Genomic DNA, 27526 nt, shown 5'->3' on the forward strand with positions numbered 1-27526 from the left:
CCCTGTTTGCCTCTGTGTGGTCAGGACAAGCCCACTGTCATGCTGAGTGTGAGGGACAGTTTCCATGGGTCTTCTTAGGTGGGGAGTTGACAGCTCAGGAACATTCTCAGGTCTGCCATTGATATTGTGTCTAGGACAGGCAGGCCAAACCTGCTGGCTGGCCCCTTAGCCTTAGGGAAGGTTTGAGAGATTTGGTGTTGCTGTCACTCAGTGGTCAGGGGCTGTGAGAGTTCATGTCAGACTGGGAAGATTGGGCTCTGGTATATACCCAAGGACCCTGGTTTTACCCAGAACATGTGCCAGGACGCTATAGGATGCCTGCAAGTTGATGTGGAGGGGAGTGATGACATTAAGAAAGAAACCCATCCCACCACATGGGGCAGGCCTATGAAGACACAATTCAGGCAAGGGGATGAAGGTGGGGAGCCCCTGCAGATGTCTGAGAGCTACGGGATGGCATGAAGCATCAGGGCTCCCCTGGGTAGCCTGTGTAATGACCCTGAAGTGGACGTGTTCATAAGAGTTCCAGGAGCAAGAGTGGCCCAGTGAAAGGGAAGTCTTGGGGGAGAACAGGCAATGGAACCTCATGGGATGTCTGTGACTTCTGGCCCCACGCATGTGAATCCAGGGCCTTCCAGGGCCTCTTCCACCTTGCCATAGCCTCAGTTGACAAATGAAGGCTATACCACTAAAATTTTTGTGTAAGTTATGAAAATACAAAAGTACATACAAAGTAGAGTAGTATGATGTTTTATGTTAGTTTTCTGGTACTGCCATAACAAATTGCCACAAACTGGGTGGCTTAAAAACAGATTTATTCTCTCACAATTCTGGAGGCCAGAAGTCAGATCAAGGTGTTAGCTCCATTTCCAACCCCTCCTCCATTACTTGCCTCTTCCAGCTTCTGGTGCTTACTGGCAGTCCTTAGTATTTTTTGGCATGTAGTTGCATAGTTGTTGTTTCTGCCTTTGTCTTCACATGAGCATCTTCTGTCAAGTTTCCTTGGTGTGTCTCTTATAAGGACACTTGTCATTAGATTTACAGCCCGTGAGAAGATCAAGGATGACTTCTTCATTTAAAAATTCTGAACTTAATCACTTGTCTGCAAAGACTTTTTTCCCCCAGACAGGATCAGCTCCAGAAATTAGGCTGTGGCCATATCTCTTGGGGCCACCATTCATCTGACTCTGTGTCCTTATCCCTTACATTCAATAGGTATGGGGCTCCTGCCCTTCCTTAACTGTATCCCCAGAACCTTTTGCAAACATCGCAGGCATGAGGATGCTGTTCCCCTCATCCTCTTACTCTTAGCGTCCTTCCAGCTCAGTGCGCCATGAGGCCTGGGGCACAGAGCAGGTGCTTAGTCACTGGTGTTTTTTTGTTTTGTTTTTTTTTTAATAACAGCAGCCTCAGAGCAGGCCTTTGTGCTGATAGCTGATAGGCCAGCTCGCAGCCAAGGACAGGCAGAAAATAAGACGCAAACTATTATTCACTTCATTGCAGCTTCCATTGGTAAAGGATCCTTTGAGTGTAATTCTTCAAGTTCCTCAGAGAACCCAACACTCTTGAGGTCACCAGTAGTGGAAGGCTTTGTGAAGGACCATGGAATTTGGCTTATCAGCTGTGTTTAGCTATTGGGCATGAATGGTATCTAATGTCAAGTGATACTGGGGGAAACAGGACTCTTATACTGCTGGTAGAAGAACCTATGGGGAAAGGCTTTTCAGATGGCAGTTGGGTAGGGTTTCTTAGCATATAGAATGTTCAGCTTCTTGACTCACCACACTAGTGGCCACTGATCTGCAGACGACAGCTCAGGCACAGCTTTGCCTGGATGTTTGAGCAGGGGAGTTTGTAAAATAAGTCAATAAAATAGCAGTAATTGAGGCAAGAAATAATTTGTGGGAAATGTCCACAGATAATATCTTGAGGACTCACAAGAAGCCTTGGATTTGAGGTGTGGTATAGTGCTTCAAGGGATATTTGTGCATGTTTTATTTTTTTAAGGAAGAAATCAGTTAATACTTGTAGAGTTTTGAAATGTGAAAGATGAGGGAGGAGACAGAAATGGGTGTGGGCTTTGGTGGGTACCATTTGGAGCATCTTGTCAGGCCAGAGAGCAGTGGCCCAGAGAGAGTAGAGGGCTCTTGTGCTCAGGAAAAGCCCTGTGTCGTGGCTGCAAGTGATTTTCATGTTCTAGTATTCTTAGTGTTTAGAAATATTAACATGTGGGGAATCCAAGTTAAGAGCATGAGAGAACTGTGCCCTATTTTTGCAACCTTTATATGACATTTCAAAATAAACATTTTAGAAGTTTTAAAGGAATTATTGATAATCTTTTGGGGTAACATTGTAACATTAGAGTTCCTTTAGAAAATGTTCTCAGTTTTTAGACATGGTGAAGTATTTAGGGGTGAAATATCAGCCTGATACTTGCTTGAAAATGCTTTAGCACGGGCGAAAAAGCTGAAGCAAAATACTAATTGTCATATTTAAGTGATTCAGACAAAGGATGTGTTGTATTTTCTACTTTGACATGTCTTAAATATTTCACAGTAAAGGATTAAAAGGAAAATAATTACAAATGCCTTCTGTTATTAAAGGAGTTCTCATATTTTTGTTTTAAGTTGTTAAAGATCATCAAGTAAAAAGATTGAGGTGTGAAAATAAAAGGGAACCTCCTTTTAGATAAAGGTGGAAAGCCAGCAGGGAGTGCTCTCATGCCCTACCACTCCTAATTGCAGACCCAGAAACCTTATTCCCTGCTACTTCAGCTGCTACTTTGCTATTCCAGCAGAAGAAAGAAAGGTTTTCTACTTCTCTGGCAACAGCCTGGTCAGGTCAGTGAAAGACAGTCACAATTCAGCCAATGAAAAGCCACCATACTTTGAACTCCCCAGTTTATTCTAATGAACTTTTTGTTTATCACAGCCCTCCTATCGCTCACTTTATTTTGTGAAAAACCATTCCTCTCTTGTTTTCTGGACTTGCCTATGGTTTTACCTTATCATGCTTGTCTTGGATTGTAATTCTCTGCTATTCCCAAATCCACTTTTTTGCTGGTAAAACAAATGCCAGTTTTATTTTTAAAGTTAACAAAGAAGACATGCCAACCATTAACGGTGGTTGAAAGCCATTGAGTTGGGGCTGAGGGGTGGTAGTGAAGAAGAGGAAAAGAGAATGTTCAGGTACAAAAAGGAAGTGAAAAGTCAAGCACAATATGAAAAGTACATTTTGGGCATTGATCCAATAAGCTGGCTGCAGTGGAATATCTTAACCTTATTCTTTCCTTAGGGTACATTCCTAGAAGTGGACTTTCTAGGAATATACTCCTGATCCAAGGAGATGTGCAAGTCTAAGCCTTCTGATATTTACTATCAGAAAGTTTATAGCTGGGGACCGTTTTTTATCAGATTGGAATTCCTACTTTGATCCAGTAGCCAGATCTAGGAATGTGCCCAATGTACATACCATGTACACAGTGGTCCCCATGCAAGGATCTATACCATTGTAACATTGTAGCAGCAAAAGCAGAGAAACAGCCTGAAGGTCCATCATTAGCGCTGAAGTTACATAAATTAGGATGCATCTATTGAGTGGAACACTGCAGCCACTGAAGAGCACCTCAAGATAAAGTGATAAAAGCATGGTGAAATGCCATATGTGATATGCTACCAGTGTGCAGAAGGGGGAAGGGCCCCGATCTGGTGTATGAACTGTATTATCTATCTCCAGGAGTATAAACATTCAACTGGTCCTTTGCAGGAGGTAACAGTGCAGTGGGGATCCAGGAAGAAGGGAGAATTTAGTGCTACTGTGCATAGACATTTCATTTACTTGTTGATCTCACTTTTGTGAGCTACCTTCTGGATTCTCTGCCCAGTTTTTCTGGAACGCGAGGGAGATACTTTGATTTTGTCTGGTTGGCGTTAAAGAGTTTAAAGATGTTGCAGATACTGCAATAACGATATTTCTTTAAATTACAAAAAGTAACACACCCTCATGTTTAAAAAACAAGTGCATGCTGGGGATTTACCCCAAAGATACAGATGCAATGAAATGCCAGGCCACCTGCACCCCGATGTTTATAGCAGCAATGTCCACAACAGTCAAACTGTGGAAGGAGCCTCGGTGTCCATTGAAAGATGAATGGATAAAGATGTGGTCTATGTACACAATGGAATATTCCTCAGCCAATAGAAACGACACACACCATTTGCTTCGACGTGGATGGAACTGGAGGGTATTATGCTGAGTGAAGTAAGTCAATCAGAGAAGGACAAACATTATATGGTCTCATTCATTTGGGGAATATAAAAAATAGTGAAAGGGAATAAAGGGGAAAGGAGAAAAAATGAGTGGGAAATATCAGAAAGGGAGACAGAACATGAGCGACTCCTAACTTTGGGAAACGAACTAGGGGTGGGGGAAGGGGAGGTGGGCGGGGGTGGGGGTGACTGGGTGATGGGCACTGAGGGGGGCACTTGATGGGATGAGCACTGGGTGTTATTCTATATGTTGGCAAATTGAACACCAATAAAAAATAAATTTATATTTATATAATAAAATAATAAATAAAAAAACAAGTGCACAGTGAAAAATAAACCACCTTCCTTCCTGTGCCCCCAACAATCCTGCCATACTCTCCAGAAGCTATGGACTGTTGACTTAAAAAAGGTGGCTCAGTGGTTTAGTGCTGCCTTCAGCCCAGAGGCTGCTTCTCCCTCTGCCTGTGTCTCTGCCTCTCTCTCTCTCTCTCTCTCTCTCTCTCTCTCTCTGTCTGTCTCTCATGAATAAATAAAAATTAAATAAAATCTTAAAAAAAAAAAATATGGCCAGACGTTTTCTCTTCATGGTATTTTTTTAAAGGTGACACTCTTTTTTTTTTTTATTTAAGATTTTATTTGTTAATAAGAGAGAGAGGCAGAGACAGGCAGAGGTAGCAGGCTCCAGGCAGGGAGCCCGACATGGGACTCGATCCTGGGTCTCCAGGATCATGCCCTGGGCTGAAGGCGGTGCTAAACTGTTGAGCCACCCAGGCTGCCCCATGGTATTTTTTTTAACTCAAAAATCATGCTGTGTACACCATTCTGAAACTTCTTGTCTTTCCCTTTAATGATCTCTTTCAGAGATACCTCTAGGTTATCAAGGATATCCAGTACATGTAGATCCACCTCCTATTTAATGGCTGCACATTCAAGGTGCTTTCTATTTTTACTACCAGAAACCTTGCTTCAAAAACATCATTGAATGTAACTCTGTATACTTATTTGAGTACATATGATGAATAACTGCCTATGAGTGGATTTTTGTCTTTAAAATGATCATTGATGCTGCTCAGTTGTCCTCCCAAGAGGCTGTCCCTGCCACTGTCAATAGATCTGAGTGCCTGTTTCTGTGTCCTTGCTGGCACTGGGTACTATGAGACTTTTCATCTTGGCCAAGCTCTAGATGCAAAATGGTTCCCTAACTGAATTTGTATTTCTTTAATTATGATGGAGGTTATGCATCTTTTCAAATACTATTGGCCATTTATTTGTATGTGTTTGTATTTTCTGACCTATTTGCTCTCTTTATAGAACTGGTTGTTCACCTCTATATTGATGGATTTAAATATTTTAATTGTGCAAAATTTCAAACATACAAGAGCAGAGAGGACCATACAGTAAGTCCATGAGCCCATCTCAGTATTGACCAGTCTGGTTTCCTTCATAGCCCCACCTACTCCCTATATCCATTCACTTGTTCATTTTGAAGCAAATCCTTGACATCCTGTCATTTCACCCATTAATATTTCTGTACATATCTCTAAAAGATAAGGACTCAACAAGAAAACATTACCATTATCACACCTAAGGGACCAATTATTCCAAAATATTCCATATTTTAAATATGTTGTTTCAAATATACAGTTAGTGTTGAGTTTTCCCTGAGGATCCAAATTAGGTCCATTCATTGCGAATGAGTGAAAAGTCACTTACTCTTTTTAAATGGCTTTATTGAGATATAATTCACATATCACACAGTTCACTCATTTATGTCCTACAATAAAAAAATATATTCAATTAAACCTTTTTGTCTTCACGGGATTGTGTAACCATCACTACAATCTAATTTTAGAACATTTTTGTCCTCCTAAAAGACACATCATACCCATTAGCTGTCACTCCCCATTCCCCTCCCAACATCCCTCTGTCCTCCCGCCCTTGCAACCACTAATCTACTTTTGGTCCATAGACTTGCCTATTCTGGACATTTCATATGCATGGTATCATACAATCTGTGGTGTGTCTGTGACTGCCTTCTTTCACTCAGTGGTATGTTTTCGAAGCTTATCCCTGTCATAGCAAGCACCAGTCCTTCATTACTTTTTGCTGCTGGGTAATTGTCCATCGTATGGATATGCCACATTCTATTTACCCATTTATCACTTTCTGAAACTTGAGTTGTTTCTACTTTGGGGCTATTAAGAATAATACTCCCATAAGCATTTGTGTATACATCCTAAGTCTCTTTTAACCTATAGAATTCTCTCTCTTTAAATTTTTTTCCTTGTAATTTACTCAATTAGGAAACTGGTTTGTCTTACAGTGTTTCCACAGTCTGGATGTCTCTCATCTTGTCCCTCTTGTGTCATTTGACATTTTTCTGTGCCCTTCTATTTCCTCAAAATTAATATTTAGATCTAAGGGCTCAACCAGGTACAGATTTAAATTTTGTTGGGAAGAATATTTGGTGGAGTTTTGTTCTTTTACCAGGAGGATGATAATATGCGGGTGTCTTTTTTTTTTTTTTTTTGATGATAGCAGACATTAATATCATTGTTTAGCTCTATTAATTTAATAACAGTTTGGAACTTGGTGCCTATTTTTCAAGAAATTAATATGAGATCTTTTTTGCATTACAGTTTCAAATTTATTTTTCTTGGTATATAGGAAAGTGATTTGTGTATGTATATGTGTGATGTGTGGGTATTATATTTCAGCTGGATACCTTATTAAATTTTCTTATAAGCCTTTATGGTTTTTCATAAGATTTTCTAGAACTTTCTAGCTGATTATGCCATATGCCAGTTACAGTATTTTTGACAGACCCTTCTCTTTTTCTCCTTGCCACAGTGCATCAGCTAGAACTTTAGAACACCGAGCTGCAGTTGCAGCAGCATGAGATGCTTCCTGCCCTTGCTCTTGGTCTCATTATAGGAATCCTTCCAGAGATGTTAATACTTACCTAGGCATAGATGTGCACTAACTTCTCTCTGGTTTTATAGAGTGGCAGCTGATGGAGAAGATCCATACTTCCCTTTGGTTGTGATGCCATGGGCTCTGCATTCAGTACCCACAGAAGAACCCTTAGTTATGCAGGATTCCAGCCAGACTAAGTTTAAAAGAATGTGGCTAGTTGGTCTTTTCCAAATAAGAGGGGAGGGGGTGGTGCTGAGCTAAAGTTGGTTGGGAAAGCTGCAAGCCAAGGATGTAGGGTGACCTGACCAGAAGCCCCAGAATGTTACCAGCATCACTGTCAGAGCATTTCTATGCCTAGAGCTTGTAGGAGTTGGAGCTGTTGGCACAGAGAGCCCAAGGCTGAGTTTATTTCCTCCAAAGACATGTTAATAGCATGTGGAGTTCACCCCAAGCAAAGAAGATACCTAGGATCTGCCCTGGAAGAAGTGGGGCCAGTCTGGGGAAAGTGCCCTCCCAAACGCAGTTAGCTGCAGGAGCTGCCCCTATTGGGAACAATGTTACACCACACCACAGGTGTGGGTGGACCAACAGGTCGGCCCACCCAGCCTGTGGGGTCTTAACTGGAGCAGCGGGAGAATTTTTTCAAATATCTTCCCCCCCGTTTTTGTTCTATAAAAAAGGAAGCCAGAGCAGAACTGTATGGTATAGTACTATCAATAGCCTCACCGTATCTCCCAACAAGCTCCCTGGATTAAGGTGGTATCTACTGTTTTTCCATTGTAAAGTTGCAGTTTTTCTCTTTGCAACATCAGCTCAGCCTGAGTTCCTCAGGATTAAGAAAGTTTACCCAAGCACCTTCCAGCACCCAGGCCACTTGGTTCTGTTGAGTGAGCGCTCTGAGCTGGCAAACAGGCAGACTGGAATGTGTGCATCAGGGTACTTAGGACCTCTGGGGGCAGTGCCGTCTGCTCCCACTTCACAGGACTGCCGCCACTAAGGGGCCATTAGCACCAAATCCCACTGTATGAACACAGCATGCAATTCTCTGGGAGAAGGGAGAGGTGGGACAGGCCTGGGCTACTAGAGGCACTCCCACCGGTCTTCCCATCCTCCACAGGACCCTACTGGGTGGAGTAGATTGCTAGCCAGGAGTATCTGGGTATCTGGAGAGACATAGAGGAATAGTCAGTAGGGCAGGCAGATTAAACAATCAGAGTGGGGCATGGAGTTAGGGTGAACATGCAACCAAAAAGACAGTCATTCCAGCCTCAGCCACTCTGTTCATAAGCTGTAAGATTTTGAACCAGATCCCCAAACAGACCGACACACAGACCCCTGGCTAGACAGACTTCTCGATGGACAAAATCCCAGAGAGACAAACAGACTCCAGAGGGACAGACAGCCAAACAAATGGACAGATTCTCGAACAAATGGGAAGATGTCCATCCAGGAATCCAGAAAGACCTGTGATCAGACACATGGACACCCCCTGGTGCCCGACAATTAGGTGACCCTAGCCAACCAAAAGACAAAATCCCTCAAGGTAGACCACTCCACCCCTCGAATAGACAGACATTACTCCAGCAGAGATATACCCCACCTACACAGTCAACTAGCCAGCTATACCACCGCTTGACAGTAATGCTTCTGACAGTAAGAGAGACCCCAGCCTATGAGAAAGCTAGGCCCTCAGCAAGATAAACATGCCCCCCAAAAGCCAGGTGGACAGATAGATACATCCCCCCCACTGGATATACAGACCCTCAGTCACTAGCCAGAAGATCCCCAGCTGGCCAGACCCCAACTTCTGGGTCAGCATTTCTGCCCCCCAGTCACCACCCATAGATGATATGGGTGGCCCAATGACCCTTCAATGGTGCATCTGCTCTCCAGGTACCACGAGTGTCCAGTGACCTTTAACCTCCAGTGACATCCACTAACCAGAGTCTACACAAACTGTTTCACAATCCCATAGTGACTCTTCTTCATTTACTCTGGTATCCACTAGTCCCTAATGACTGCCATTAGTACCCATGAGTACTCAAGGACTAGAGGGTCCATGATTCCTCCCCTGAACATCCATATCTTCTCAAAAGTTTCGTGATACTTCTGTATCCCACCTCCCTGAGTCTCCAAAAACCCATTACCATCCACAAAATCTCAATGATTTCACTGAGTTATGCTATTGTGCCCTGAGTAGGAACCCTGAATTCCTATCACCCCAAATCACAATAGCCCTTAGCTACTTTCACTGTCCCTCACTGACCTCCAATGGCTGCCTTCATATCTGATGACAGTTGCCCATGAACATCCAAAGAACTCTCACTGACCTCCAATGAATTTACTATACACATCTATCCTCAGTGATCACTTGACCATCTTTGAGCCCTTAGAGATGAAACTAATAAATACTGATTCCACCTAACCCCTCAATAAATGAAACATCCCCACTGATCATCCACTTTGACTTCTGTTACTTAAACCTGGGTCAGCAAACCACAGCATCAGGCCACACACACACACACACACACACACACACACACGCACACACACGAATGTTTTGTGACATGAAAATTACACGAAATTAAAATTTCAGTGTCCACAAATAGTTTTATTGGAATGTAGTCACACTTATTTCTTTACATGTTGCCTATGGCTGCTTTCACACTGCCATGGAGTTAAGCAGCTGGGACAGAGACCAGAAACAGCAAAGCCAAAGACCAAAGCCTTTTTGTTTTTTTTTTTAATTTTTTTATTTATTTATGATAGTCACACGCAGAGAGAGAGAGAGAGAGAGAGAGAGAGGCAGAGACACAGGCAGAGGGAGAAGCAGGCTCCATGCACCGGGAACCCCACGTGGGATTCGATCCCGGGTCTCCAGGATCGCGCCCTGGGCCAAAGGCAAGCGCCAAACCGCTGCGCCACCCAGGGATCCCGACCAAAGCCTTTTTGAAGAAAAGGCTTTCCCCATCCCTATCTTAACACTCTGATAATCCCCTCATGAATTAAATACACAACCAGTGACTCCGTTGACTCCTCAATTAGGTATGGTACACTGCGCCCCGTGGGTTAATCTTGGACACCTATACAGTCTCAAAGTGGACTGCACAGTCACCCCTCCAGTGACGCCCCCAGAAGAGTGGGACCCCTACGCTCCTCTGTCTTCTCCAGCCTCCCCTTAGCGCCCCAGGAAACTTGGTCCACAGGTGTCCTCTGGCCTTTTCCCGCCCATTTTCTGAAGGCGAGGGTGTGGAGACAGAAAATAGAAGTTCTTTGAAAGCGTCGAGAACATCTTTCCCCCTGGAGCCCACTTCTATGGCCCCGATTCTGTTTTCTGGCAGGGTTAGGCGGGTTGAGAACCTTAAGGTAAGACAGGATCCTGGTGCCCCCAGCTCCTCTTAGCACAACCCAGAAAAAGGAACCTCAGGAAATACAGGAAAATCGCGCGTCCAGCCGGCCTTTCTCCCAAGCAGCAGAGCCTGGGGGTCAGCTTCGCCCGCGGCGACCTCCCGCGCCCCCCCTCGGGCCCGCCGCTGCCCTCAGCGCGAGGGGCGCCCCCACCCCAGGGGCCTCGGGGCGGGCGGCCGCGGCCACTCTGGCCGGAAGCCCTGCCGACCGCTCCAGGACGCTGGACCCGGGAGGCCAGGCGAGAATGCACGGCCACCTGCCCAGCGCGGGCCCCGTCGGCGGAGGTGGGCCCCGGGAGCGGATCCTGCCTGGGAGGGTCTGGGGAGGGAGGATCCAGGGGATCGTCCGGACTCCACCCACATGCCCGGCGCCCCGAAAGAGGGAAGCACTTGCGCTGGACCCAGTTCTCCCGGCCGGAGGGAGGGTGTGGACTGCGGCCGCCAGGCCCCGAGCCTCAGGGCGGTACCAGGCCGAGCCGCCGACGTCTTGGCCGACCCGCGCGCCCCGGCGGCTTTGCGCGCTTCCACCGGGTCCCGAGGTCGGAGGCGGGGCCTGCGGTCCGGGCCCCCCGCGCTCCAGCAGCCCGCGACCCCGCCGGGCGCTCCCGCTGGCCTGGACCTCGCCGGCCCGCGGAGCCAGGAGCCGCCCGGTGGACTCTCTCTCTGTCTCTCTGTCTCTCCCTCTCTCCATCCAGGGGTTTCTCCTCGTCTCAACGTCCATTTTCCCCTCCCCAACCTGGCGGTGCCGCACACGCCCTTGGGCCCCTGTGCCCTCTTCCAGCTCCCGGAGAAGTCCGGCTGCTGGGCGGGGCTGGAGACGCTGGCGCGGCGCAGGAAGGCAGGCCCGCCCTTGAGTGCACACCAGTCCCCGGGCCTCCGCAGGCGCCCCGGTGATCACGTCTGCGGTCATGGGGAAGAAGGGGTCAGGGGAAAAGAACCAAGAAGCCCTGCCACGGGGTGGGGGGGAGGGACGAGGGATGGTAGTGTGGATGCCGGGCTAGGGTGCTTCACCTGGGTCCTGGGACATCAGTGTCTCCTTGGGTAAAACGCGATAAAGACTAAAGTGGTGTGAGGAACTGGTGTGGGTAAAACAACAACAACAACAACAAAAAACGCCTAGTACTTCTTGAGCGCTCACTTTGTAGGAGCCTATGTCGCTAGTTATAAATATTCTAAACATTACTATGCCACGATGCAAGCCATGCGTAAGGAATGCTAATGCAGCGTCGTAGACATTGGTAGGTATTTTCTATTATCGTCTGATTTTTAATAGCTGCTGCTGATGGAAATACATTTCACGAATTATAATAATCGAACAGTAACAAAGTATCTGTAATATTTTGTTACAAAAATAACGTTATACATTATAATTTATATGCATTGTATATTGTCATATAGATCATATACCAATCATGTTTGTTCTATTAAATACGTATTATGTTACAATTGTTTACAATACAATGTAACACAGATTGAATGTTTAAGGGGTAGATGCTGGGAGGTTTGAATGCAATCCTCACTGTTGCACTTCCTGGAGGGGGAACTTTCTGCAAGTTACTCAACCATGTAGGTTTTCTTAACCTACACCGTGGGCACATCAATCATATCATAGTCGTTACTCCCCCCCCCCCCCCCCCCCCGCCTTAGGGTGACTTTTGTAATGATCCAATGTCCTTAGCACAGAGCCTGGCATAGGGAAGGTGCTCTGAGTTGCTGTTACTATTGTATCACTACTATTACCCAGGCACCATGCTATCTTGAAAGTCTGCACTCACTTCTCACAGGCCAGGTACCTTGTATCCCTACAAGTGCTTCTGAGCCCAAGAACCCTGACCTGGCCCCCCTCTTCCTCTCTCCTCCTTCCCCTGGGTTCGGCTCATGGTGACTTCCTCCAGTACATCCTTGCCCGCTCAGCAGCATGGAAACAAAGATGTGTTGCCGTGTAAGTTGGGGACTTCCAGAGAGAGTCAGTGTAGCTCTGCACACATCCTCCACCCCATGGCAGTGTAGTCCACCCTAGTATGCTCCCAGCACATTCCCTTTCAGATCCTTGCAATGGCTACATTTCTTCCTAAGCAACTCATGAATGCACCCAGGTGGGATACCTGCAGGGTGTGCAATAATCCTGCTGGCTTTCATCCAGGAGGCTGTCAGCACCTTGGTGCCTCTGTCATCCCAAAGCACTTTTCTCACCTCTCCCACTGGCAGATGATCAGACACAAGTGATCCTCTCCCTGCTCCAGGAGGAGGGACATGGCGACTACATCAATGGCAACTTCATTCGGGTCAGGCTGGGAGTCAGGGAGGGATGGATATGGTAGGGGTGACAGCAAGATCTTGGTGGTGAACTTAGCCTTTACCAGGGCACTGATGGAAGCCAGGCCTATATTGCCACACAAGGACCCCTGCCTCACAGCATACTAGACTTTTGGCGCCTGGTCTGGGAGTTTGGGGTCAAGGTCAGCTCAGGGGAGGGTAAAGTGAAGCTAACATTTGGAGTCCTCCCTTGGCCTAACCGATTCCCTAACCCAAATCACTCCTCTTTCCCCTTTCTTGTCTAGGTAATCTTGATGGCATGTCGAGAAATGGAGAATGGGCAGGTAGGTGTTCTTAGCCCTCTAGAATACATTCCTTGTGCAGGAAGGAGGCAAGAGAAATCTTGCTAGCAACTCCCTAATCCCGGGTCCAAAAGGACCAATTCTTGTAGTGACTCCTCTATTGCTCTCTTTAATTTTTTGTTGATTTTTCCCCCTTTTATTCATGGTGCTCATCCCTGCAGTGTTCACAACCCCTTTACTGCTGGTCTTCCCACCACAAGTCTGTACCATAGACCATAAGGCCCTATACCAAGCTGTCCCTGGTACAGTTCTGATCTCTGTGTTTGCCTCTCTCTCTCCTTTATTCATTTCATTCTAGCCATTTTGGCCTTTGCTGTTGCTCAGATGTGACAGGGATGGCTCTGTCTCAGGGCCTCTGCCTTGGCTGTTCCTTCTGCCTGGAACATTCTTCTCCTTGGCTTGCTCTACTACCACCTTAAGATCTTTCCTCAAATGCTACTTCCTCCGTGAGACTTTCCTGGATTTTACACCATTTAAAGCTTCCAGCACTTCAACTCTCCTTCCCTTGTCCTATTTTCCTTTTTTCTTCACAATTCTTATCACTTCTAGCATATACTATAATCTACACATTGTTTATTCTCTATCTTCTTGATTAGAAGATAAGTCCAGGAGTTCAGAGATCTTTGTTTTGTCTGTTAGCATACATTAGTTACCAGTAAATGCATATCAACATCAAAGGCACATGATTTCTACATTCTGGCCTATTCAATAGACAGAGATGGGGGTGGGGTAAGTACAGCCCAGAAATGAATGGCTGATCATGGAGTCTGTACAATCTGTAGTGATGCCCCTTTTTTATTCCTGATTTTGGTAATTTGTGATTTGTCTGTCCATCTCTCCCATCAGTCTGGCTAAAGATGAGCTGTTGTACTGGATCTATCTTGCTGCCTTTTTTGGTAAATAAAATGTATTAGAATACAGCCATACTCATATGTTTGTATATTGTATATACCCGCTTTTATGCTAAAATGGTAGAATTCAGTAGTTGCAATTTTGGTGGATTGAATGGCTTGCAAAGTATAAAATGTGTATTATCTGGCCCTTTATAGAAAATGTCAGCCATCTTTGGGTTAGAGATTTGTCAATTGTTGTTGTTGTGTTGTCATTGTTGTTGTTGTTTTCTTCAGAGAACCAACTTTGGGTTTGATTCATTTTCTCTATTTTTTTCATTTCCTATTTCATTAATAACTTTTCATCTTTTTCATTTCCTTCCTAATGGTTATTTAGGTTTAATTTGCTCTTACTTTTCTAGTTTCTTCAATTTAGATCATTGATTTGAGATTTTTCTTTTTTCAAATATAAGCATTTAATGTTATTTATTTTTCTTTAAGCACTACTTTAGCTATATCTCACAAACTTGATATATTCATTGTATCTTATATTTCATTTAGTTCAAAATATATTCTAATTTCCCTTGTGATTTCTTCTTTGACTCATGGTATTTGATCACGGTTGTACTTAGTTTCCAAATATTTGAGGACTTTCTCACGTGTATTCCTGTTATTAATTTTTACTTAATTCTATTGTAGTCAAAGAACAACTTTATATGATTTCAATCCTTTTAAATAGGGGATCCCTGGGTGGCTCAGCGGTTTGGCACGTGCCTTTAGCCCAGGGCGCGATCCTGGAGTCCCGGGATCAAGTCCCGCATCGGGCTCCCGGCATGGAGCCTGCTTCTCCCTCTGCCTGTGTCTCTGCGCCTCTCTCTCTGTCTATGTCTATCATGAGTGAATAAATAAATCTTAAAAAAAAACATTTTAAATATACTGGACTGGTCTTATGGCTATGAATATAGTCTATCTTGGTAAATACTCTGGGTACATTTGAAAAGAATGTGTATTCTGCTTTTGTTGAATGGAGTGTTCTATAAATATCAATTCAGTCAAATGTATTGTGTCTTTTTTGAAAGACACGTTTATATTCTTTGTATCTTTACTATATTTTATAAATCTTTCCTAATTTCTTTTCTCTAAATGTTTTATCAATTGCTAAGAGAGGAGTGATGAGATCTCCAACTGTTCAATAACTGCCAATTAGGACAAATATTATTCAAATCTTATTGTTTGTATGATTTTGGGGGGGGCTGCTTGCCCTATTATTTGCTAAAATAATGTTTAAGTCCCTAATTTTAAAATTATCTTTTTGTCTCTTCACTTCTGTCAGTTTCTACTTCAGCTATTTTAAAACTTTGTAATTGAGTGCATACACAGTTAGGATTATGTCTTCCTGATGAATCAATCCCTTTTCCAATATGAAAGGTTCCTTTCTATTTCTGTTAATATTCCTTTTCTGAAGTGTACTTTGATATTACTATAGCCATTTAAATTGTGCTAAAGTGTGCATGATATATTTTTCCATTCTTTTACTTTTTTAAAAGATTTTATTTATTTATTCATGAGAGACACACAGAGAGAAGCAGAGACATAGGCAGAGGGAGAAGCAGACTCCCTGTGGATAGCCCAATGTGGGACACAATCCCAAGACCCCAGGATCACAACCTGAGCTGAAGGCAGGAGCTCAACCACTGAGCCACTTAGGTGTCCCTCTCATTGTAGTTTTGGTTTGAATTTCCTTGATGATGAGTGATGTTGAGTGAGCATCTTTTCTTGTGTCTTTTGGTCATTTGGATGTCTTCTGTCCATTTTTATTTTTTTTATTTTTATTTTTTTTTTTCTGTTTTTTTTTCTGTCCATTTTTAAATTGGATTATTTGGTTTTTGGCTGTAGGGTTGAATCAGTTCTTTATGTATTTTGTATACTAACCCTTTATCCGATATATATTTGCAAATACTTTTCCCATTCAATAGGTTGGGTTTTTTTTTTTTTTTAGTTTTGTTTCTTTCCTTCATTAAACAGAAGCTTTTTATTTTGCCATGGCAATCAGATAAAAAAAGGAATAATAGGCATCCAAATTGGTAAGCAAGAAGTAAAACTTTCACTATTTGCAGATGACATGATACTATATATAGAAAACCCTAAAGATTACACCAAAAAAAAAAAAAATGCTAAAACTGATAAATGAATTCAGTAAGGTCGCAGGATACAAAATCAATATACAGAATTCCATTGTATTTCTATATACTAATAATGAAGCAGCAGAAAAAGAAATTAAGAAAACAATCCGATTTGCAGTTGCACCAAAAATAATAAAATACCTCAGAATAAACTTAACCAAGGAAGTGAAAAACCTTTACACTGAAAACTATAAAACACTGAATAAAAGAAAATTGAGGGGATCCCTGGGTGGCGCAGCGGTTTAGCGCCTGCCTTTGGCCCGGGCGCGATCCTGGAGACCCAGGATCGAGTCCCACATCGGGCTCCCAGTGCATGGAGCCTGTGTCTCCCTCTGCCTGTGTCTCTGCCTCTCTCTCTCTCTGTGTGACTATCATAAATAAATAAAAAAATTTAAAAAAATAAAAAGAAAAGAAAATTGAATATGACACAAATGGAAAGATATTCCATGCTCATGGATTGGAAGAAGAAATATTGTTAAAATGTCCATACTATCCAAAGTATGTGATTCAAACCACAATTCCAGATTTTAAGTTATACTACAAAGATGTAGTAATCAAAACACTATGCTACTGCCATAAAAATAGACACATAAATCGATGGAATAGGACAGAAAGTCCAGAAATAAACCCGTGAGTATATAGTCAATTAATCTATTAATCTTCAACAAAAGAGGCAAGAATATGCAATGGGAAAAAGAGTCTTATCAATACATGTGCTGGGAAAACTAGGTATCTACATGCAAAAAAGAAAGAAAGAAAAGACACAGAGAAAGAAAGAAAGAAGAAAGAAAGAAGAAAGAAAGAAAGAAAGAAAGAAAGAAAGAAAGAAAGAAAGAAAGAAAGAAAGAAAGAAAGAAAGAAAGAAAGAAAGAAAGAAAAGAAAAGAAAGGAAGGAAGGAAGGAAGGAAAGAAGGAAGGAAGGAAGGAAGGAAGGAAGGAAGGAAGGAAGGAAGGAAGGAAGGAAGGAAGGAAGGAAGAAACTGGATGACTTTCTTCCACTATACACAAAAATAAACTCATAATGGATTAAATACTTAAATGTGAGACCCAAAACCATAAAAATTGTAGAAGAGAGTACAGGCAGTAATTTCTCTGGCATTGGTCATAGCAACATCCTTCTTGATATGTATCCTGAGGCAAAGGACATAAAAGCAAAAACTATTGGGACTGAATCAAAATAATCTCTTTTTAAAAACACCTTTATCAAGATGAAATTTATCCATTGAAAGTGTGCAATTCAATTGTTTTTAGTATATTCCTGAGTTATGTAACCATCACTGCCAATAAATTTTAGAACATTTTCATCACCCCACAAAAAAATCTTGTATCTATGGCCATTACTCCCCATTTCTCCACCGTAGGTAACCCCTACTCTATTTTTCATCCCTATAGGTTTGACTACTCTGGACTTTTCATATAAACTGAATCATATGATATGTTGTGTTTGTGACTGGATCCTTTCAGTTAGCATGTTTTTAAAATTCACGCATATTATAGCATGTGTCAGTACTTAACTCCTTTTCATTGCTGAACAGTATTCCATTGAATGTATCTATTACATTTTATTTATTCATTTAAGTTATTCTTAAACTTATTCAGTTTATAGAATGTGACTTGTTTCCACTTTTTGAATAATGCTGCTATGAACGTTTGTGTGCAAGTTTTTGTGTAGAAGTATGTTTTCAATTCTCTTGGGTATATACCTAGAAGTGGAATTGTTACATCATGTGGTAACTCTATTCATAATATTTTGAGGAACTGTCAAACTGTTTTCCACAGCTATATCATTTTACATTCCTTTTTTTTTTTTATGATAGTCACAGAACGAGGGAGAGAGGCAGAGACACAGGCAGAGGGAGAAGCAGGCTCCATGCACCGGGAGCCCGATGTGGGATTCGATCCCGGGTCTCCAGGATCGCGCCCTGGGCCAAAGGCAGGCGCCAAACCGCTGTGCCACCCAGGGATCCCCTCATTTTACATTCCAATCAGCAATGTATGAGGATTCAAATTCTTCATATCCTCACCAACACTTGTTATTTGTCTTTTTCCCATTGAAAAATCTTGTTATTCTTGTATAAAATCAATTTATTATAAATGTAAGGGTTTATTTATGGACTCTCAATTCTATTCCATTGATTGGTATGTCTTCGTACCAGTACTATACATTTTTTATTATTGTAACTTTATAGTAAGTTTTGAAATCAAGAAGTGTGAGTCCTCTAAATCTCTTTTTTCTTTTTTTAAAAAATAATTTTATTTATTTATTCATGAGAGACACACAGAGAGAGGCAGAGACATAGGTAGAGGGAGAAGCAGGCTCCTCTCAGGGAGCACGATATGGGACTCCACCCCAGGATTCCAGGACCACGCCCTGAGCCAAAGGCAGACGCTCAACTGCTGAGCCACCCAACTGCTGAGTGACCCAAATTTTGGGTCCCAAAATTTCTTTTTTTTTTTTCAAGATCGTTTTGACTTTTCTGGGTCACTTGCTATGCAGAAAAGAGTAAGATAGCAGGCTTATGATTTAAAAAGACCTTCCTAGTTACCTACTGATCAGCTCCTGCCTAGAAATTGGGTTTCTAATAAAAGTGGCTCCGTATGCTAGAACTGTTTATATAAACAGTATGGTTTATGTGAACACCTGCTCTCCCTTCTGGGAGCCTGAAGTTTCAATACATGCTAATCAGAGGGTGCCTGCATGCCGCATGGAGTGCCCTAGTGAAAACCCTGGGGACGGATTGCCTAATGAACTTCCCTGTGGACATACATACATGTTGCCACAAATCATTGCTGGGGGAATTAAGCACACTGCATGCAACTTCACTGGGAGAAGACTCTTGGAAGTAGGAACCTTGTTTCCCTCACTTTGCCCTGTGCATCTTTTCCCTTTGCTGATTTTATTCTGTATCTTTTCATTGTAATAAATCATAACCATGAGCATAACTCTATGCGGAGTCCTGTGAATCCCGCTAGTAATTATCAAACGTGAGGGTGGTCTTAGGTATCTATGACACATTCATTAATGTTAATGTATTAATGTTAAGATCAGCTTGCCAATATCTTCAAAAAGCCTTCTGGGATTTTGATAATGAATGCATTGAATCTATCAATTTGGGAGCTATTGCCATTTTAACAGTATTGTCTTCCATTCCATGAACATGGATATTTTTCCATTTATTTAAGTCCTCTTTAATTTCTCTTAGCAATGTTTATAGTGTTTAGTTTAGAAATCTTGCACTTTTGTTAAATTTATTTCTAAGTAGTTTATACTTTCTGATACTATTGTAAATGGAGTAATTTTCTTAATTTCATTTTCAGTTTCCTTATTGCAAACAAATAGTTTTCACTATATAGAAATATAGTTGATTTTTCTGTATTGATATTATATCCTGCAACCTTGCTGAACTCATTTATGAGCTTTAATCGTGTGGGTGTGGTTGTGTGGAAAACTTAGGGTTTTCCATATGTAATATGATGTCGTCTGCAAATTGAGATGATTTTGCTGCTTCTTTTCTAATTCAATACTCTTCCTTCCTTCCTCCCTCCCTCCTGTCTTCCATTTCTTTTCTCCTATCTTCACTGACTAGATCTTTCAGTACAAAGTTGAACAGAAGTGGCAAGTGCAACCTGACTTTAGGGGCAAAACATTCAGTCTTTCACCATAAATATAAGGATTGGTTGTGGATTTTGTTTAGTGTTGTTTGTAGATGTGTGTATTAGTGTTGCTGTTGTTTTAATCAGGCTAAGGAGTTTCCTTCTTTTCCTAGTTTCTTTTGTACTTTTATCATGAAAGGGTGTTGGATTTTATAAAAAAAAATTTCTGTATCTATTCAAATGATCATGTATTTTTATTTTATTTTCTATTTATATGGTATATGATATTAATTGATTTTTTTATGTAGAGAACCAATCTTTCATTCCTGGGAGTAATCCAATTTTGTCATGGTGTATAACCCTTTGCTGGTATTTTGTTGAGGATTTTTGTGACTGTATTAATGAGATTGGTTAGTATCATTCTTTTCTTGTGATGTTTATGTCTGGTTTTGGTATCAGATTAATACTGGCCTCATACAATATATTGGAAAATGGTCCTTCAATTTTTTTTGGAAAAAATTTGTGAATAATTGCTATTAATTCTTCCTTGTTTGGCAAAATTCACTGGATTACCTTTTAAAAAAATATTAAAAATGAAGAAATATCCTTTATATTTGGCACATATTTGCTTTTTCTATACTCTTCATTCTTTTGTGTTCATCCTTATTTCATCTAGTATTATGTTCCTTTTGTACAAACAGCTTACTTTAATATTTCTCACAGTACCGATTTGTTTGTGATAAATTCTCTCAGCTTTTGTTTGTCTGAAAGGTTTTTTAACTTCAGCATTTTTAGAATGTCACACCTTTGACCTCTGGCTCGCAGTTTCTGACAAAATTCTGTCATTCTTGTCTTTGTTCCTTAACATGTAATATGTCCTTTTGTGTGTGATGCTTTTAAGTTCTCTCTCTCTGTCTCTCTCAGCAATTTGATCATGATCTGCCATGATCATGATCATATGGCTTTCCTTATGTTTATTCTCTCTATGGTTGACTTTCTTGGCTTTGTGGGTTTGTGGTTTCATCAAATTTGGAAAAGTTTCCAATGATTATTTTTTCAAATGTAGTTTCTCATCGCTTCTCATCCTTTTGGCTAAGATCAAGTGTAGTATCAAATGTAGTTTCTGTTCTCCTCTCCCTCCTCTCCTTCTTCTGGACTCCAGATATGCATACATTATGCATACCATTTGGTATATTTCCACAGGTAATTGACTCTTTGTTCATTTTTCCCTAGTAATTTTTTTCTCTTTTTTCATTTTTTAAGGAGGATTTTATTTATTTATTAATGAAAGACACAAAGAGAGAGGCAGAGACATAGGCAGAGGGAGAAGCTGGCCCCTGGAAGGAGCCCCATGCGGGACTCCATCCCAGGACCCTGGGATCACGACCTGAACTGAAGGCAGATGCTCAACCACTAAGCCATCCACGCATCCCTTTTTTTTCATTTTAAATAGTTTCAATTGCCATATCTTTGTGTTTATTGATCTTCTGTGTCTAATCTGCTATTTTACAGTGAATTTTTTATTTCATGTATTTTATTTTCCCCTCTAATGGGGTCTAAAGACCTCCATTTAGGTTTTTTTTTATATATATATATCTTTTGTTTCACTTTCGTTATGTTTGTGTTTTCCTTTTCATCTTCAAGTATATTTAAAATATTTTTTTTAATTGCTTAAAGGTCTAATTCTTTCTTCATCCCTATTGGATCTTCTGTTCACATATTTTTCTCATGGTTATGGATCATGTTTTCTTGTGTCTTTGTATGTCTAGTAATTTTATTGGATGCTGGACATTTCTAATTTTACGCAGGTAACTGCTGGATTTTATCGTCTTCCTTTAAAGAGCATTGGACTTTTTCTGGAAGACAGTTAAGTTACTTTTGGATGTTTGATCACTTTAAGGTTTGTTTTACAGCTTTTGTAGGGCAGGTCTAGAGCGGCCTTTACTCTAGAACTAATTTCACTCTACTTCTAATATGTATGTGATCCTTCTTGGTTCCCTATTGAATGCCCTTATAGTCAATCAGGTCTCTCCACTCTGGTTGGAGAGAATATAAATTATTTCTGTCCTGTTCTGAATTACAGGAAATGTTCATCTTAGGTCCTTAGTTATTCTTTCATGGGAAGTTATTCTTGCTTGGCTTCATGGAGTTTCATGATGCTCAGATTATTATTTAGCTAATAATACTCAAGGGGACCATATGCAGATCTCTGGACTTTTTAAACTTTTGTTTGCATGCCTCTGTTCTTTCCAGGACTCTGCCCTTCCGATTCTAGATGCTTTGGCCTTCCTGAGCCATGATCTCTGGCTCCTCAATTCAGTGGGATCATTGGACTCTCCATGTCCTGCCTGGTGATTGCCTCTAGGCAGTAACCTGGGGCAGTCATAAGATTTAACCTATGTGTTTCTCTTTGTTCAGTAATAACAATCCTGCAATGCCTGTTTCCCAATGTCTGAAAATAGTGGCACATATGTTCTGTCCAGCTTTTTAGTTGTTTACGATATGAGAGCATTCTGACCTGTCTTCCTCCTACATAGTCAGAAGCTCAAGTCTCCACTGTGTCTGTGTGTTTGATCTGACAGGGCGCTGCCAGCTGGCATGCATTAAAGCTGCAGCTATATGTGCTTCCACCAGCAATGCCTGAGGTGTCCTGTGAGGGTGTAGGTGTATAGATCTGGAACTCTATAAAGCAGACTACTGCTCTTCACTCCCTGCCCTTTCTCCCTTGGCTTTTGCAGAAAAAGTGTGAGCATTTTCTGGGCCCAAGAATGGGAACCACTACAGATTGGGCTTTTTTGCATCACCCTGGTGAGCTGGGGCAAAGGTGGGAATGGTGTTTTATGAAGGGAGGTTTCACAGAAGATTCTCAGGGAAGCTTTTGGATTGGGCCTGAAAGGATGAATAGTTTTTCCACAGCCCCCTCACACTGCAGGGCACTCTCTGGTATTAGCATGCAAATAGTCAGAACTCCATATGTACATTGCTTTTGCATTCTGACTATGATCATGGTTATCTCTGTTATATAAATGCCTGGTTAGGTCCTTAAAATCCTTATTTCCTTTACCATTTCAGAACTCCAGAAAATCTCTCACTTCAAGTCATGTATAGTTGGTACATAATAAGTACAATAAAACTCTTGCATACAACAAAATAAATCTTTTTTTTTCCCCCACCATAAATGAGCTTGTTGGAGTTTTAAATCACAATTCTTTCTCCCCTCTATCAAATGTTTCCTTCAGGAAAGCCATGGAAGACGTTTGAGCCAAATGCATTTTTTAAAATATGTTGTTTGACTTTGATTTTTAATCAGAAATGCTTTGTTTGCTGTAAATGTCTTTTGGCACCTTTGTTCTTCTCTCTCTTCCCACCTGCCCCACATCCTCAGACAAGGGAGACACGGCTGAATACAGACATTGTGCTCAGGACCCTCCAGGTCACTTTTCAGAAGGTACTGAAAGGGGAGGCGGAGGCTCCCATAAGGGCAGAGCTGTTTCCTGTTTGTTTTCTCATTTGTAAAATGGGCATTAGCAATAATACCTATCTCCTCCGTTACTACCTGTTGGATTTAAACGGACGATGTCTGACATGTAGTAGATGCTCCATACATGCTTTTTAAAAATCTGCCTCTCTTTTCCCGTGTTTCAGAAATGCCCTTCTGTGTATCAGTTGCAATATATGTCCTGGCCAGACAGAGGAGTCCCTAGCAATCCTGAACATGTGCTCACCATGGTGGAGGAAGCCCGTTGCCTCCAGGGATCTGGCCCCAGCCCCCTCTGTGTCCACTGCAGGTTAAAGAAATGGGTTTTATGGGGGTCTGGTGAGACAGAGGTGATTAGGAGTGGGGGAGGGAAGTAGGGAGGTCAGTGCAGGGCCTGAAGTCAGTATCACAGTTTGAGGGCCTCTTTTGAAAAACCTGAAGCCACACTAGCTCATGCTGCATCAACTGAAATTTAGCATTTATTGAGCACAGACTGCCTGCTGGAGAGTAAGCACAAAGTTGATGCTCAAAAATATAAGCAATTAAAAAGTTTTTTCTTTTAAATTGTAATCTGGGGATTCTGAGAATCAAAAGGTGCTGCAGGGGATCCTTCATTATGGCCTTCACTCCCAACTTCAAATGCCCCATATAAAGGGGTTGTGGACAGGTCCTGACCAAGCTTACACTTACTCTTGCTTGTCAGTGTGGGTTGTGGGTGAACAGGTGTCCTGTGCACTGTGGATTATGTGAGACAGTTACTCCTGACCCAGGTACGAATAGGGCATGTGTGTGGTTATGTGCAGTACAGGTCCAATGCCCACCAGGTCCTGCTCATGTGCTCTCTCTGCTCCAGATGATCCCACCTAACTTTAGCCTCTTCAACGTGGTCCTGGAGATGAGAAACCAGAGGCCTGCAGCTGTGCAGACAGAGGTGAGAGGCTCAGTCTCCCCAATCCAAGGTCACATCCCTCCTCCTCTTGTCTTCCCTTTTTGATGATTCCTCTTCCCCTACCAGGAGCAGTACAGGTTTCTATACCACACAGTGGCTCAGATGTTCTCAGCACTCCAAAATACCAACCCTCTTTACCAGAATTTCAAGGAGGTACCGAGGCCCCCTTCCTACTGTCTTCCTGTCCACCATCAACACCCTCAGAGACCAGGACCCAGAGTAGAAGTCTTTGGCCACCATCATTGCATCTAGCCCATGGACTCCTTCTGGGAGCAGGGCTGACAATGATATCGTCCTTGCTGCCTTATCAGACTATTCCTCTTAAGCTCAATCCTCCCACCCACCCCCGCCCCACCCCTGCCCTTGCCCCTGCCCCTCACACAGAGTCCATGGTCACCTTCAGCAGGGGTCTGGCCAGTTTCCTCCAAGCTTCATACCCCTCCCCTCCTGTCTTTCCCCAGCATTGTGCCCCCGTCTACCAGGACGCCCTGTCCTTCCAGACCTCCCTGGCCCTTACCACCACACCACGCCCAGTTGGCGAGGTCCTCAGGTACCCAGCTCCATCTCCTCATTCTTCCCTTCCTAATTTCTCAGCCTCAGAGGCTAACCCTTCCCTTGCCCTTGAAACACCAGCCCTTCCATGTTTAGTCTACCAAATATTCACTGGCTCTTTGAATTGAGTCGGGGAACCAGCCCCCAAAGGACACTTTGATCCCAGAGATCCCACTGCCTCTGCTTCTGAGACGAGCCCCTGGTTAGCCCTTTCTTTGCTTCCCCGGTCATTAATCTCGCAAATATTTCTTGATGCTGCCCACGTGTCAGGCCTCGTGTCAGGTGCTGGGGACACAGGGTCCCTCTCCCTTTGCGGCGGATTTCAGCCCCTCGTCCTTGAGACCAGCTCACCATTTTGAGCCTATCCCTCCCTCCCCTTTAGGTGCCACTTCCTCATTCTTTGGTTCAAACGTCTACCCAGAAGTGAGCCCCCCGCAACACCAGTACCCCGCCCCGTTCACCTGCGCGCTGTCCGCCTGCCCCGTCCACCGGCCTGGCCGGCGCCGCAGCCGCAGAGCCCGGGCCCGGAGCGCAGAGCCCTGAGCCCAGCCCGTGGGCTCCGCGGGCCCCGCGGCCGCCGCGCGGGCGGAACGGAAGCCGCGCTCCCCGCCCCCTCCTCCGGCCCAGGCGTTCCACTTCCTCCCCGCCCTCCGCGCCCGCGGGAGCATCTCGGAGCCCGCGCCCCCGGGCCTCGCCATGGCCGACACGTACGCGGTGGTGCAGAAGCGCGGGGCGCCGGCGGGCCCCGGGGCGGGGGCGGGGGCGGGGGCGCGGGGCGCGGGCGCGGGCGAGGCGCCGCTGTACAGCCAGGTGAGGCCGCGCGCCCGGAGGCCGCCGGCGCACGCGGAGGACGCGCGGGGGCTGCTGCCCGGCGGCGGTGAGTCGCGGCGGGTCGCGGCGCGAGGCGGGAGGGCCGGCCCCCACCTCCCCTGCCCCACCTCCCCTGCCCCCACCTCCCCTGCCCCACCTCCCCTGCCCCCACCTCCCCGGCCCCCACCTCCCCGGGCCCCACCTCCCCTGCCCCACCTCCCCTGCCCCACCTCCCCTGCCCCCACCTCCCCTGCCCCCACCTCCCCTGCCCCCACCTCCCCTACCCCACCTCCCCTGCCCCCACCTCCCCTGCCCCACCTCCCCTGCCCCACCTCCCCTGCCCCCACCTCCCCTACCCCACCTCCCCTGCCCCCACCTCCCCTGCCCCACCTCCCCTGCCCCCACCTCCCCTGCCCCCACCTCCCCTGCCCCAGACGCGGCTGGCTGGGGTCCCCTGCCCCGCAGCGCTGCCGGCCGGGCCACGCCTCTGGGGCAGTTGCCGCGCGGCGCGCCGACCAGGGCCCCTGCCACGGTCGGAAGTGCCCAGCGCTGGCCCGAGTCCGTGGCGACGCCAGCCGGTCCAGGGCTAGCCCTCCGCGGCGACACCCGCCCCCCCCCAGGCCCCGGCGGCGCGGGGCGGTGCCCCCAGTGTGTGCCGGGGCTCCGTGGGGCTGAGTCGATCCGTGGGGGCGGGGGTGGGTTGTTCTGCCCACAGCTCCTGCCGACCAGAGCCCCGCCGGGCCGGACGCCTATGAGGATGTGGTGGACGGCCCTCAGACCGGGGGGCTAGGTAAGTCAAAGTCTGGGTTGCTGGGCTTCCGCAGCTTCCACTGAATCCCAGGATTTGGGGGCGTAGGGATGGTGGCACGGGGCCCACACTCCTCGAGTCCCGTGGTTGTGGCTTCAGCCCCCCCCCCACACACACACAAGGGCCTGGAGGCTTGAGGACGACCTTCCTCATGTCTCCACATGAAACCCTTCTTCCAGGCTTCAACCTGCGCATTGGAAGGCCTAAAGGGCCCCGGGAACCCCCTGCTGACTGGAGCCAGGTGTGAGTGCGCAAGCTGCCTGCCTGTTGCCCCCCATGAGCACCTGCCCTGCTGACGGCCATGCTCTGCTATGTGAAGTGCTGGGAATGGGAATGCTGGTCCTGGATCAAAATAAAAGTTTCTCAGGGTGGAAATATAGGGGCTTTGCCCCAGTGATTATAGCATTCGAAGCCTGAGGCTGGGGGAGGTGGTTGGAAGATAATGGCTGGTAAGGCTGCAGTGAACAGATTCAAGAATAAACATCAGGAATGGGTCCAACCCCAGGGGACTAGGCAGGTTCTCCCAGGTGTGAAGAAGAGGATGGACAGATGGGCTTCTATAAATTGCCCCCATCGTCCATAATGCACTAGTTCATCTCGATAATTGAACCTCTCTCACTTAAGATACTCAGCTGGATACAGAAAGGGGTGGGCCATGAAAAAGACTGATGGATGCTTCCCCACCCTGCTGTCACCATTCAGACAGATCCAAGCCAGGTATAACAACCCAGCAGACTGATTTCAAACAGGTAAAAAGATCCCCAGATGGGTATGCAGACAGATGGGCCCCCAACTGGGACAAGTAGATAGCCATATACCTAAGACAGCCAGATCTTCAGAGGGACAGACCACAGCTGGAAGGATGGACCTCCAGTCAGAGAGAGAAATCAACTAACAGCCTGACAGACCAGCCCCAGCAAGAGAGACCATAAAAAACACCCCTCTCCTGGCTTAGGCAGCCAGCCAGACACCAGCCAGATGGACCTCTAGGTGGACAGACTCCCAGACAGACAGACATAAATAAATCCCTAGCTGAACAGGCACACAGACATCCTCTCAGACAGACCTACCCCCAAGTGAGTGGACAGACTAACCTAGTCAGACTCCTCTCTA

The 27526-nt window shown here is 44.6% G+C and overlaps 1 protein-coding gene across 1 annotated transcript; it reads left to right on the forward strand.

The window, feature by feature from the left end:
• Positions 1–12469: 12469 nt before the first annotated feature.
• Positions 12470–26788, forward strand: PTPN18 (protein tyrosine phosphatase non-receptor type 18). The gene is given in 15 exon segments (XM_041767434.1): positions 12470–12533; positions 12800–12876; positions 12955–13050; positions 13153–13191; positions 22555–22569; positions 22571–22624; positions 23202–23264; positions 23462–23604; positions 23998–24064; positions 24148–24225; positions 24310–24396; positions 24705–24793; positions 25461–25672; positions 26321–26395; positions 26593–26788. Coding segments are annotated over 15 exon segments (1227 nt in total). The 3' UTR covers positions 26661–26788.
• The last annotated feature ends 738 nt before the right edge of the window (positions 26789–27526 follow it).

This window comes from Vulpes lagopus, chromosome 8 (genome assembly GCF_018345385.1).
Source record: "Vulpes lagopus strain Blue_001 chromosome 8, ASM1834538v1, whole genome shotgun sequence".
In the NCBI taxonomy this organism is placed as follows: Eukaryota; Metazoa; Chordata; class Mammalia; order Carnivora; family Canidae; genus Vulpes; species Vulpes lagopus.